The 13,539-nt window shown below is 66.5% G+C and overlaps 2 protein-coding genes across 2 annotated transcripts; both read right to left on the bottom strand.

Moving 5' to 3' along the window:
- Positions 1 to 207: 207 nt before the first annotated feature.
- Positions 208 to 6,236, bottom strand: MCIDAS (multiciliate differentiation and DNA synthesis associated cell cycle protein). Its single transcript, XM_028505414.2, has 7 exons — positions 6,054 to 6,236; positions 5,867 to 5,963; positions 5,627 to 5,715; positions 2,437 to 2,512; positions 1,756 to 1,976; positions 1,061 to 1,171; positions 208 to 846 (listed from the first exon to the last, which is right to left on the bottom strand). Exons 1-7 carry the CDS (start codon positions 6,168 to 6,170, stop codon positions 406 to 408), a joined length of 1,152 nt encoding a protein of 383 aa, XP_028361215.1. The 5' UTR covers positions 6,171 to 6,236; the 3' UTR covers positions 208 to 405.
- A 3,410-nt stretch (positions 6,237 to 9,646) lies between these two features.
- On the bottom strand, positions 9,647 to 12,753 carry CCNO (cyclin O). The gene is made up of 3 exons (XM_028506248.2): positions 11,730 to 12,753; positions 11,051 to 11,236; positions 9,647 to 10,625 (listed from the first exon to the last, which is right to left on the bottom strand). The coding sequence occupies exons 1-3, from the start codon at positions 12,078 to 12,080 to the stop codon at positions 10,140 to 10,142; spliced, it is 1,023 nt and encodes a 340-aa protein (XP_028362049.1). The 5' UTR covers positions 12,081 to 12,753; the 3' UTR covers positions 9,647 to 10,139.
- Positions 12,754 to 13,539: the final 786 nt, after the last annotated feature.

Below are 13,539 nucleotides of genomic sequence, written 5' to 3'. Positions count from 1 at the left end.
TTGTTGTAGAAATGACTCGATTTCTTAAATCCTCCTTTTCCCTCTTATACAACCAGGGCACTTTACACGATAAAATAGCTAAGTGGGTTCTAAGCCCCTCCCAGCGCTGACAGTGCGGGATGGAAGGCGGATGGACCGCGGGGCGCACGCACACACACGTGTGCGTTTACGCGTGCACTCGTGCTGGCCCGCTGCGAAGGTGGGGGGGATGGACAGCGTTTGTCCCAGAACTGCCAGTGCGTCAGTGTTGAGATTTGCTCCTGGAAAACATCAGCGTCGGGGGGCCCTGGCCCCGCCGGGGAGTCTGAGAAGCCGGGTGCAGGAAACAGTTCCAGCCCCGCCCGCTGAGCCTCCAGGCGCTGCGCTCAGGGTGCGGGCAACGTTTCGGAGGGACCGCACGCCAGCTCAGCTGGGGACCCAGCGGAACTTGTAACCCCCGTTGGCCGTCCGAATGGTGAAGGCGTTGCCCTGGGGGAAGGCGAGGGTGCGGATGGTGCTGTGGCTGCGGATGGGGGTGCAGAAGGAGCCGCCCTCCTCCAGCTCGCCGTGGCTCAGGTCCAGCGCGCGCGCGCTGCAGTCCGTGCGCAGCCCGCGGAAGGCGCCGTGCAGCTGCCCGGGCGGGCGGGTCAGGCTCGCCGACTCCGGCTGCAGGCGGAGCCGCTTGGGGTCACGGCTCTGCAGCGCTTCGTCGCAGTGATCGGAGATATCCCTCAGGATGGCGTCCGCTTGCGCGCAGTCCTGCCCCGTGGCCGCCAGCAGCTCCTTCAGGCTCCTCTTGGCAGCGGCCTTGAGCAGGCAGGGCTCGGCGGCCGCCCCGCAATCCCGGGCCTGCGTGATCATCAGCTTCTACAAGACAGGAGGAGGGGCGCCGCCTGGGACCGGCGTCGGGCGCACGGAGGACACCTGGGCGCTTCAGGTGTGCCCCTGCAAGTGACTCCGGGGACTCCCAGCTGGGGGCCTCTCCGTCCTCCACCTAGCCCCAGCCCCACACTGGGAGCGGGGGCGGGCATACAGGCCATTTCCGACTGCCCGCAGCATCCCTCGGGCGCGCCCCTCTTACGTCCAGCACCGAGGCCAGGTGCCGGGTTCGACTGGCCAGCTCCTTCAGCCGCACGTTGCGTTCCTTGAGCGATGCGATCTCCTCCTGTTTCTGGGTCAGCGTCGCGTGCAGCTGCGGGAGACGGGGACCCTGAGCGGCAGGCACCGCGCTGGGCCTTGTCAGGGTGCTCTGCGCGAGGGAAGCCGGGACCTAACTCGCGTCCAATCAGGAACGGGCCGGGAGCAGTTACACTGCTGGGAATTAGGATCTTCTTTTGGAACAGAGCACTCGGACGAAATGCACGTCCCCTAACCCCTGGCGTGGCTGGCGGTGAAGAGGAAATGACTGGGCAACAGGCAGAGGGGTTCCGCCTCTGAGGCTCAGCCTTCCCATAGCTCAGTCTCCTTGCCTGCAGAGCGGGGCCAGTAAGGGCGTCCAGCTCAAAGGACACCGAGTGGGACACGGCGTGAAAGGCGAGGAGAGCGCAAGCTGGGGAGCACAACGCCAGGCGCACAGAAAACCCTCAGTAACAGGGTGGCCCTGTTAAAACCCTGGCGGGGTAAGAGCATTCCCACCTAGTGCAGCTGGGAGCAGAGGCGGGGCCCTGGAGCCAGGGCGGCTCCGTGGGCCACCTGCGGGCCCACCGCTTCCCAGGTCTCCGGCGCCCACACCCTGTCCCGCCCCAGCATTGCCAGCCGCCGACCCAGGGTCCCTACTTGGTTGTTCTCAACCAGCGCGTCCCCCAGCGCCCTCTGGTTCTGGTCCGCCACCTCCTTCCAGTACTGCTCCGAGTGGAGCGCCTCCACAGGGCGCGGCGGCGGCGGCAGGGCGAGCGGGTCCAGCGGCTGGGGCAGGCAGGGTCCGAAGGGCAGTGCGTCGCAAGGAGAGAAGGGGAAGTCTCCGCTGGCCAGGGGAGGCGACATCAAGGAGGACGAGTCTGCGGGAGAGCGGGAGCGGGGTTCGCAGCCTCGGACTGGCGCCCCCTGGGACAGGGACAGGGTGGCTCGCGGATGCAGGGCTGCGCAGAGACCTCTCTTGGGTAAGTGAAGCGGTCCTCGCCCCGCATCCCCGCGGTTCCCAGGCCCTCCCCGATACCTGCGCACTCGCAGCAGGCGCCCCACCGGCCCTGCCGCTCGCCTCTCCGGCCGCAGGGCAGAGCGGGGCCTGCCCCGGATCTCACACTCGCAACCCGAGAAAGCGCTGGAGACCCTGCGATTCCTCTTCTCCTCCAGGAAGCCCGAGGTCCGCCAAATACCGAGAGCCTGGCCCTTGGACGAGCCGCTGGCAGAGCCGCTGCTAGGTGCTGGGTTTCCCGCCTCCCCGGCCAGGAAATCGGAACCGGCCTCACCTGGCGGGGACACCCCGCCGTCCCTGAGCCGCAGAGACACCTCACTTGCCTGCGATGAGATCCTCCACCGTGTCCCTGAAATCCTGCAGGTCGAAGTCCGCCGCCGGTGGCGGGGCGGCGGGGCTCTGAAACAAAGCAGAGGTGTGAACTGCTTAGCGTGGAGCCTGACAGGCCCCGGACACGCCCTGCTCCGACAGCCGTGCTCGGTGGGGGCTCCGCTCCGCGGCGGGTCTGCACGCACTTGCGCTCGCAGCTGGGCCTCCTCCCTGACAATCGAAGCCCCATCCGAGACGCGGGACCCAGCAGCCCTGCACCGCCATGGCGCGGGGCGGGTGCACGACGTGCGGACCGGGTCTGCAAAGGTCGCGCCGTGCACCCCCCCCCCCTGCCCCCACCATGCGCTGCTGCGTCAGGTTCCGGCCCTTAGCGCCCAGCAGGGCAGCCGGGCGTCCAGCGGGCACCTCCCCCTCCCCCCCACTGCAGTCAGTCTGGTCCGGGTCCTCACGTCGCCCCATTGGCCGGCCACCAGCCAATCAGCTGCCTGCGGCACGCCCCTCCAGCGCCAGGGGACCTCAGCGCCAGCCGACTCACCTGCTACAGCCCGAGGAGCCAACGCTCTAGGTCCCGGAGCGCGCCGCGAGAACACCCAAGCCCCGGCCCTTCCTCCCAGGACCCTACCCGGTGCAGGGCCTCACAAGGCAGTGGCTTGAGGCCATATTTTGCGCCCAGGCTCGGTCACACTAGACCGGTCCTCCCCCCCCCCCCCCAAAGGAAACGGTCGGCTAAGACGCAGGGGCAGAGACGCTGTGGAAAGAGCTCCCGTTCCGCACGCTGCAGGGGTCGCCCTGTTGCTCTCGCTTCTTAAAAAATCCGAGCTGACTTTGCCCCGTACAGTGCGCGGCACCTGCAGCGTCCTGAACTGCGCACTCTCCTGGGTTCCTGCAGTGTGCCTGGGGGGGGGGGGCGGGCGTCCAGGAACTTCCCATCCCTTAATTCCTGGACGTTTCAATTCTACACAGAGTCCCTCTGTTACTTCTCACACCGACGTGGGAAGCAGGCTGGGCCCAGGACGCGGCTCCTCCTCCTCCTCCTCTGAATCAAGGTCAGGGAACCGGAATTGTCCGCTTGTCGCCCAGCTGTGGAATCGCAGAACTGGGGCTCCTGCCCCAGGATGCGGGCGCCCCTTGCGGTCCTCCTGCCTCTAGGCCGCAGTGCCTCTGGCTTCACCAGCCTTTCGGGAGAGCCTGGCGTCCAGCGCAGCCAGGCTGGGAAGCAGTCTTTGGGGGACACGGTGTGGGGGCGCCTCCAGCAAGCCCACCGAAAATCTCTGCTCTGCTCGTTGCCCTACTGTGGATTGGTGATTCCTTTGCCTCCCCCCTAAAGCCTGTCTTTACGCTACTCAGATATCTGTGAGAAACACTTATTCTGACCCTGGCTTCACACAGGGTCTGAGTCGGTTTCCTCAGGGCGGAGGGCTTCATTGGGGGGGGTGGGTGCTGCTGGCACCAGCTGGGGACTGAGGCTGCAGGGCAGGGAGCTGAGGGAGGAGGGGGGGCCTGGAAACGCCCAGGCTTGAGTCCCGCCCTGGTGGGAGGCACTGGACAGGAGAGGACAGGGCAGGAGACCCCTCTGCCGAGGGCAGGGAGGTTGCCCTCTCCGCGGAGACTGCAGACAGGCCCAGGCCGCCAGCAGCCTGGAGGCCAACAGCGATGATGAGGGCGCGGGAAACGCTCCCTCTGAGCTGGTTGTGACCCGCGCTGGCTGGTTCTCAGGCTCTTCCAGGGCACTTCCCTCTGACCGCCTTCCCCAGCAGGAGGGGCTGGGCCGTGTGGCCGGGACGGGCCAGGGGCCTCCCTCCCTCCCGCACCAGCTGTCTTCCCCAGGAGAAGTCTTGGGCCTCCTGGGCCGTCTTGTGTGACCGCTGTCCTTGGACCTTCGATCCTGCCTCCCCAGTGACATACAAATCTGGCATTCCTCCAACAACCCAGACCCAAACAAACTCTAACACGGACGTAATGTCACGTTGCAGTTCTGTGTCCTGCGGCGAACATTCAGCCAGAGCCTCCCAGCCTTGGGCGGGGTGGCTGGGGGGGGGGGGGGTGTGGGCTCTGGGCCCCTGGGAAGGCGTGCAGACTCTGTCTCTCCTTATCTGAGCTTCCGGAACTAAAAAGAACCACAGAACGGCCTCCACAGGGCCACGCCCACTCTTACCTTTCACCTGGACCACCTCTGCTCTGGCTGGCCACCTCCCCCAGACCCCGGGGCTCTGTCCCAGTTCTCAGGGGCACTGGGGTGGGGGTGGAGGCCCGGGAAGCTCTGCTGCATCCCCGACTGCAGCTGTAGGAGGCAGTCATGTCTGAGGGGGCTCCGTGCTGGGTTGGTCCCCACCGGCTCCTGTCCCCGGCACCTGCCACCAGGAGGCTGGACTGGCGGTCTTCCAGGTTGCATTTAGCTGGGACCGCCTGTCCTTCCGGGCACTCCATGTCCAGAGGTGAGCAGGCCTTGGGCCTGCCGGGCACCAGAGCTGGGAGGTTCCACCACCGGCCCCAGGGAGGGTCAGCCCTGGCCAGCGCCAGAGTGTTCCAGAAGTAAGAAGACAGGTTTTGGGGGAAAGAAAAACGTCAAATGCCTCTGTCCCGTGAGGGTAGGTAACGCGAGCCTTTGGAGGGAAGAAAAGGAAACTTTAGAACTGCCGCAGGGCCCCTCTGCCGAGACGCGCGTTTTCTGCGGATTGCTCCCAGAGTCCTCTGCTCCTCTTCCCGCTTCCGGCAGGTGTAAACTCTCTCCATCCTTCCCGGTCTCCATCCAGAAGTGGTATAACCTCCGACCTGCACACTCCGCAGACACCCAGGCGATGGGAAAGGGGCACGCAAGGCCGGGGAGGGCGCGTTGGGGGAACAGACAAGACGAGTCCGATGCCAAGCGAGCACCTGGTGCCTGGGTGAGCGATGGAAGAAGCTCCAGGGAATGGATAAGAAGGAGACCAGAGGCGGGTCTGGCGGGGGCGCGCTCCAGGTGAGCCCCCTGCCGGATCGGTCAGAACAGCTCTGAGAAGGCGGCCGCCGTAGGAAGGAGGAAATCTGATCTTCCAGGCCGGGATTCCGGCCCCACGTCCCCTCACTAGCCAGACGTGTCTGCGCTCCCCACGGGCGACAAGCCTTTGCGGGAACACACCCGTGACCCCGAAGCCAGAGTCTAGGCACGGGAGGCAGAAGGGAGCCACGAGGAAAGGGAGGTACCTGCCAGGGGGCCGAGTCACCGGCAGGCGGCGCGTCGGGCCCGAGGAGCGAGCAGTCGGCCAGGTCCTGCAGGTCTATGGTGGTGAGGGCTGCGCGGGAAGAACCGGAGACCCGCGGGCTGATGGTGAGCCTCCGGCCAGGACGCAGGGACCCGGGCAGAGCAGCTCTTCCCCGCCGCGTGTGCCCCACCTGCCCGGCACTGGGAACCCGAAGGGTCGCGCGCAGGGCCACCGGGCTCACCAGGCAGCGTAAGGGGCTCGGCGCCCGGAGGGTCCTCGTACACCGACACCGAGCTGCCGCCGCTGCAACCGGAGAAGAACGTCCGCGGAGGGGCGAACTAGGCGGGCACGGAATCGAAGGGTGGGTCAGCCCTGGGGACCCAGGGCGTGCGGCCCCGCCGGGCCCCAGGCCCCAGGCCCCGCCCCACCTTCCTCTCTGCCTTCTCCGGCTTCCCGAGGGCCCGGCCTCGCAGCTCCAGCATCCGGTTGGGGCAGATGCTGTCGAAGGCCCGGCGTCCCGCCGTGGCGCCCTCGCACGCCTGCATCGCGCCTGCCCGCCGGCCTCGACCCAGGAACCCCGCAGGCAGCTCAGAGGCGGCGACCCGCACCCTGCGCTCCTCCGGGCGCCCGCGGGCTAGGGAGCCGTCGGGAGCTCCCGGCAGGCGCGTGGCCGGGTGGCGCCGAGGGGCGGGGGCGGCCGCGCGCGGGAGGGGCTGCCCTCTCCGGAGCGCCAGAGGTGGCGCCTCGAGCGCCGACAATCTGCGCGGGGGCGGAGGCGCTCAACCCAGCCGGGCAACGGCTTCCCCCGGGAGCCGCGAGCGCGGGGCCGGGGCCCGCCAGCGCCCTTTCGGCGAGGGTTGGCGCCGCCGCCTCCTGGCCGCGCCAAAGGGAGGGCGGGAGGGAGGGAGGGAATGGGGCGAACGGGCCCCGCCGGTCCCTAACCCCGAGCGCCGCCTTCCCGCCTTTGGGCAGCAGGGATGCGCGGCTGAGGATTCTCGTTCCATTTTCTTCCCACCCAGACGCAGAGCGGGGCACTAACGCGCCGTGTCCGAAGCCAGACCCCAGCGTCTGCCTCGCCCTGGGGGGCGTGGCCGGCGCAGAACCCCGGCGGGAACTCGCGGGGACAGTTTCCCCTCCCCCGTCACAGACGCCCCTTCCCCCGAGACTCCAGGGGGCGCTCCCGGCGCTGACGCACTCGCGCGGGGTCTGCGGGCGTCCGAGGCCTAGAGCCCCCGCCCAGCGCCCCGCGTCCCCAGCTCCGCTTTCCCCGGCGGCAGCGCCTGAGCGTAGCCTTTGAAAGGGGGTCCAGTTAGGGTAAAGTGACACCCGCGAACCGTCCTCCAGTTTCGGAAACCGCCACGGCGGACAGTCCTGCAACCCCTGCAGCCTCTGCAGCCCCGTCTCTGTCCGCTGGCCCCCGGGTGCTCCGGGTGGCGGCTCCTCCGCCGTGGCGGCTGCCTGACCGAGCCTGTCCCTGGAACGGGCCGTCTCCAGGCCCGGGCGAGGGGCCTCCCTCGGACCGTGCACCCCCATCGAGTCCGAACCACCGTCTGAAATTGGGCCCCTGGTGTCTTGCGCCTAGTACTAGTCATGAGAGGTCCTTTTTCCCCGGGCTAATAACGAACAAGAGCCCCTCACAGTGATGAGGGCGGGTGTCCACTTAGAGACTCGGGTCTGTCTGTCCACGCGGCCGCCCAGCGGGGTGAGGCCAACCGGCTGGAGCGGGTGTGACACCGCTCTCTGTGACCAGCTGTGGCTTTAGGGTCCGAGGGCCCGAGGATCAGAACCGGGTCCATGGACCCCAGTTCTTTAGGAAAGACACAACATGCACTCCGGGGGCTCTGCTTCGAGAATGAGATTACTCATGTCACGACTGGTGCTCCTTGGTGTGTGTGGAGGAATTTAAGATTTTATTTATTTACTTCTAAAGAGAGAAGGGAGGGAGGGAGAGAGGGAGGGAGGGAGAGAGAAACAGAGAAACATCAATGTGCAGTTGCTGGGGGCGGTGGCCTGCAACCCAGGCATGTACCCTGACTGGGAATCGAACCTGCGATGCTTTGGTTCGCAGCCCGCGCTCAGTCCACTGAGCTACGCCAGCCAGGGAGAATTAATGTCTTAAGGAGCCTCTTCTGGGCACCTCCCGGTGCCCACAGCCTGTTCCTGGCTCTGCCGCCTCCTTCTCCTGGATCCTAGGCAGCCTGGCCACCCCCTCCCCTCCCCCCACTGCTCACCACCCCCCCCCCCCCAGCCTGTAAAGGGAGTAGGGGGGCTCTTAGCTAAGTTTTGGGGGGATTTCTGCACGTGGAGACCATCGCCGATTTTCCAGAACGGGCTCATTTTCCACCAATGAGCTCCATCAGTTTGTGCAGAAAAATACAGACACAGTACATAAAAACGTGCGCTAGAGTAACTGGCCCAGGAGTGGGAATGGCACCGTTACATGGCCCCCAGTCTGGATGGTTCTGGAACCGAGTCACACACCAGTTTCAGCTGAGTGACGGAGCGGTGCTGGGAAGACAGCGCCTCCCAGCGTCACACTGCTGCAGAAGGGCCAGGCCCCAGCCCGCACCCCACAGCCAGGCTGAGGGCACCCTGGACTTGGGAATCTGGCCCAGACAACGTGACTTTTCTCCTCCTTTTTGCCGTCACAGACCGGCTTCTCCTCAAAGAGCCTGGGGGTCACTGTTTCCGTCTCCCCGAGCCCAGGAGGAGCCAGCTCCTGGGGAGTGCCCGCGGCAAACACAGCAGGAGAGACGGCCCCCCTCCCCCGCCTGGGGGGGCTCAGACCGAGGGCTCCAGGCTCTGGAGGGCACATGGGAAACGAGGTGCAAGGAAGATTCTCTAAATTTGCTTTGTTTGCTTTTTACTTGTGCATGCTTGTCCTGCATTTAGTTCTAAATGCAATAGAATATGACCCCCCCCAAAAAAACTTTGTTTTCAACCATACTGGAAATTTGAATGAACAGTGTATTCACCTCCAAATGGCAAAATTTTCCTATATTTGCTTCATCTCTATTTCTTTTCTTTTTTTCTTTTTTTTTTTTTTTAAGATATTACTTGTCTTCAGAGAGAGGGGATGGGAAGGAAAGAGGGAAAGAAACATCCATGTGCAGTTGCCTCTCCTGGAGACCTGGCCTGCAACCCAGGCATGTGCCCTCAATGGGAATTGAACCTGCGACCCTTTGGTTTTCAGGCCAGCACTCAGCCCAGTGAGCCACACCAGCCCTGGCTGCTTCATCTCTATTTCTGTCTCCAAGTGTTTGTCTGTGTAACTCCTCTCCCCCTCCCCCCTGTGCAGGCTGCCACCAGCCTCCTTGAAGACTCACTGTGTGCCAGGGCCTGTGCTGGGGGTCTGAGTGGACAGCGTGTCACACCCACGCCCCAGCCCTACCAGGTGAGCGCTGCTGGTGTTCCCACCTTTGCAGGAGAGGCGTAGACTTGCTTAAGGTCGCCCGGCAAACAGACTCCGGAGTCCACTTACTTAATCAGTACGTTATACCGCCTCCCAACTGCCCCTCCTGTCCCGGGAGGAGCGTTTTTGAGCACTTGCAGAAACTTGGGGGCAGGGAAGTTGAGCAAAGTGGCTAAGGGTGGGCAAGCGAGGGCAGTGCAGACCACCTGCCTTCCACTCCTGCTGCTGCTCCTCAGTTGACCTCTCTGCGGCCCCGTGTCCCCCACTGCAAAGTGAGGGGCTGGATGCTGCCCCTCACAAAAGCCTCAGACTGAAACGGGGAATGCCGCGCCGCTGTTGCCCCGGCTCACGGGCAGCAGGCGTGAGCGAGAGGCTCAGCTGCGGAGCCACCTGGCTGCAGGGTGAGGGGCTGGGTTTGCAGGGGCCATCGCTGCCGGCAAGGCAAGGCCTCGATCTGCAGCACCTGTGAGCCTCCGGGGGCTCTGCCTTCCCTCGGCTAGCGCACCTGCGGGGGCCGCAGAGCTTTGCAACCGGGCTGGCAACAGCGCGCTCGCCCTGGCCCCTCCGAACAGCACAAGCTGGTGTGGGCTCTGTGGGTGTCACACCCCAGCACCCCTTCGGATCCCTAGGGATGTGCTGGCCTCAGCCTCCTGCGGGGGCGGCTATCACAGGGTGCAGGCCCTCAGGCGACCCTGACTCCACCCGGGCCTCGCCTGACCTGGCGTTTTTGCAGAGACGCCAACTGGGGTCGGAGTGCGGCAGGGGTGGGGGGAAGGGAGGCAGGGCCCCTCCGTTGTTGCCTCGTTGCCCAGGCCTCCGGTGCCCAGAGGCCTTCGCCACCCCTCCGTGCAACAAAGAAGCCCAGGGAGAGCATTCAGACACACCAGGACGGACAGACAGCCTATTTATTGGGCAAAGACAGCTCTCAGCATAATAAATAAGTGACCGGCCGCTAATATCGCACACTATTTACAGCCTGCGCAGGGCGAGCTGGTGACCAGGCGGGGCCTGGAGCTCCCCGCTCCCCAGGGCCGACACTGCATTCTCTCAAAGCAGTGGGAGGGGCCGGCCCCAGGAGCTAAATGGAGACCCAGGGTCCACTTTATTGCGAGCTGGTGGACAGGCTGCACTTGTCACAGATCTGGAGGGGCAGCACGTGAGCCAGGGAGGTCCCGTTGATGGCCACCAGGAGCTGCAGCTTGCCCAGGCAGTCCTGAAGCTCCGGCTCAGGGTGCCCGCCCAGGCTCAAGTCCACAGGCAGCGGGCGCTGGAGCATGCTGTCGGCCAGCGCCAGGCAGCAGATGGCCAGCAGGGAGGGGGCGTAGCTGCAGAAAGCATAGTCGGCCAGGCTTAGCTCTGCCACCGCCTGCGCCAGAGCCTGCGCCTCCAGGGCTTGGGAGACGCGGGCCTGCCCGGCGTCCACCCTCGCGTGCGTGAAGTGCTCCAGGAAGAAGCCGACGGTGGGCGCGCCCAAACTGAAGCCCAGCTTGTGCAGCACGATGCGCTCCAGGTTGCAGAGCTGCTGCCGGGAGAAGGCGCCGCAGCACAGGGCCAGGAGCTGCTCCACGCGAGGCGGGTGCACCTCCACCTGCGGCACAGGGCGCTCAGCCCCTCCCCCCCACCGCGCGCGCGCTCCAGCGCCGGAGGCGCACCCCGGCCTCAAACCCCGGGGAAACCGGGGCTCCCCCTATCCCTTCCAGCGAGACGGCTGGGGCTTCACCGGGCCATCACCTGGGCTGGGCTCCCAGCGCGTCTCCGCTAACCACCGCCCAGCTGGGAAAGGTCTGAGGAAGTTTCAAGGGTCGGGAGTCGCGGCCCCGCGAAGGGCTGTTGGCACTGACCTTAGGGACTGACTGCAGCCTAGGTCGGGCCTGGGAGTGGTTGTGAAGGTTAAGGCTGCGGGCGCGTCAGTTCGCAAACGTCTGCCGGACGAGCTCAGGGAGCCGGTCACCAGATCGCGTGCGCTGGAGACCCCGGCGGCCAGAAGGGAGTTGGGTGCCCGCGGGCAGGTACCTGTTTGCAGGCCAGGAGCAGGGACGTGACCCCCAGCAGCTGGAAGCAGTCCGCAGCCACGGGCGTGGTGGCCAGGAAGCGGTCCAGGGTGTTCACCGCCAGGCACAGCGACTCGAAGGAGAGGCCGAACTGGCGGTGCACGGGGATCAGCCAGCTGAGCAGCTTGCAGCGAGACTCCGCGGTTACCTACCGGGAGGAGCGGGAGGCGGCCGGCTGAGCCCAGGGCGGAGAGCAGCTGCGGAGAGCACGGGTCACGGCGATCCAGGGAGCTTCCCCCGAGGAAGGGGAAAAAGCTAAGTGCGCGTAAACTGGGAAGCGCGGGCCCCGCCGCGGCGAAAAAAGCCGGGCTGGGCGCCAGGACTCACGCCTGGCGCTGTGCCGAGCGCGTAACGCAGTACCTTCGGTAACCGTCTCCGTAATTCAGAGGGGGCGGGGGCTTCCCACCGTGCAGACGAAGAAACGGCTCGGGATTGTTAAATACCTTGCCTTGGGTCGGTGGCAGTCCGGACTCAACCTGGAAACCGCCTTAATTCCCCGGCGTGCCACTGCGTCCCACAACCAGTTTGGAGGCTTAAGCCCTCTACCGCCCACTTCGCTCCGTCTGTAAAGTCTACTCCCTTCCCGCTGGGACGCGGCCAGGACCCGGGCTGGCGCGGGCCGGGGCTCCACCCGCGCCCACCTGCGGCTGCCGCGCCAGCGCCTCCCGCGCGTGGAAGTGACTCTCCCGCTCCTTGCGGAAGGCGTAGCAGCTCTGCCCGTACTCGCGGAAGGTCCGCAGATCCAGCTGCGCCGAGTGCTGGGCGGGGCCGCGCCGCCCGGGGGCCGCGGGGCTGCCGGCGCCATCTGAGCCTGAGCTGGGGGACTCGAACAGGTCGCAAATGCCCGAGTCCCCCGGGAGCAGGCACGGGCTCAGCGGCTGCAGCGGCTGCTTCCTCCGCAGGCGCGGGCGCCTGCTCTTCTTGACCGGCGCGCGCAGGTACTGGTCGTTGTCTCCTCTCCCGGCCCGGGCGGCGGGGCACGGGGTCACCATGCTGCGTCCCGGCGGCCGACCCGCCACTCCGTGGCTGCGGCGGGCGGGACGCGCGTACCAGGACGCGAAGGAGCCCAGCCCGAGGGGCCGCAAGGCCCTAAGTAGGTGCCTGCTCCGGCCTCCACCACGCCCTCGACCTCTCACTGGCTGCGCCCCCGCGTCAGGGCGCCGCGCTTTCGCGGCCAAACTGCCGCCCCGCAGCGCGCGGCCCGCAGGCCGGAGGAGGCGGGGCTCCCGGGGCAGCTCACGGACTCTGAACCGCGGGCTGGGCGCGCGTCCCGCGTTCCCCGGGCAACCGAGCGGGGTCCCGGCGGGGGGGGGGCAGCTCGGACCCTGCGGCAGTGGAGGTGGGGCGGCCCCGCGGAGAAACTGGTCCTGCGGCCACTTGCCGCTCCTGGGCCAGATGGCCGGACCTTCCCTGCCCGCTCTGATCCAGCCCCACGCGAAGCCTGCGGCGCCGACTCTGCCAGCCTTCGGGTTCTCTGCAGCGACCCACACAAGCAGCGACTCCGGTTCAGCTGCGCGTGCGGTTTTTGTCTTAGGCAGGACCGGAGTCGCCAGCGTGCCTCCAAGCACGCGGCTCTGCGCAGCCGTCGCCTCGCGGCCAGTCCCGCCAGAGGAGTCTCGCCTAGCTCGCGGCCCTGCGCACTTGCCACCCGGCACGGAGTAGGCTGGGGAGGCTCAGAAGCGCGCCACCCAGTCGGAGGGGCGCATTTCCCGCTTCACCGAATGTTCGTATCGTCTGCCCCTCTGCCGGGTGGTCCTTTGCTGCCTGCTCCCGGCCTCAGCGGGGACGAGTCCTCAGGGGAAGTGCCCCTTCCCGGGAAGCCCCAGGAAGCGGAGCTGCACGGGCTGGGGGTGGGGCGTCCGGGCTGGAGGGCCCTGCTGGGTTAGTCCGCAACGCCGCGCCCCGGGAGCAGCTGGACCCTGCAGGAGACCGGTCCCGGGGGCACCAGCAGCACCTGGGAGCCCCGAGGGTCTGCAGCTGGGGCAGGAGGCCCAGAGGCCCCCAACAGGTGAAACTACTAGGTGCTAGCCCAGAGCCGGCAGCCTTCCTCACCCCATTCCGGGAACAAACAAACAAACAAACCCTCCCAACGTGAGTGAGTGGTCAGAGTGAGAATCTTTGTCCCCAGGAGTTTAGTGGGTGGGGGCGGTGTCTTCTAGAGATGCGGGCGGAAGGAAAGGGGCCGATTCGGGTTCCGGGCAATGTCACCCCCATTTCCCTGCAACTCTGAGCAAAGCCTTTAGTCCCCAGGCTAAGGGGCGCGATTTGTAACGGGAGGGGTGAGCTGAGAATCACCTGCAAGCCGGAGCGCAGGTGCCAGGCCCCTCGGCTCCTCTCAGGCTGCCCGGGGCACCGTCGCGGGGTGGGGGCCTGGAACCTGGGCGGGGGGCAGACATCAGACGCTGTCGGGGAGAAACGCCCGGGGCGAGGAGGAGGAAGAACCCAGGGATC

This window comes from Phyllostomus discolor, chromosome 3 (genome assembly GCF_004126475.2).
Source record: "Phyllostomus discolor isolate MPI-MPIP mPhyDis1 chromosome 3, mPhyDis1.pri.v3, whole genome shotgun sequence".
In the NCBI taxonomy this organism is placed as follows: Eukaryota; Metazoa; Chordata; class Mammalia; order Chiroptera; family Phyllostomidae; genus Phyllostomus; species Phyllostomus discolor.
This window is presented reverse-complemented; position numbering and strand designations above follow the sequence as displayed.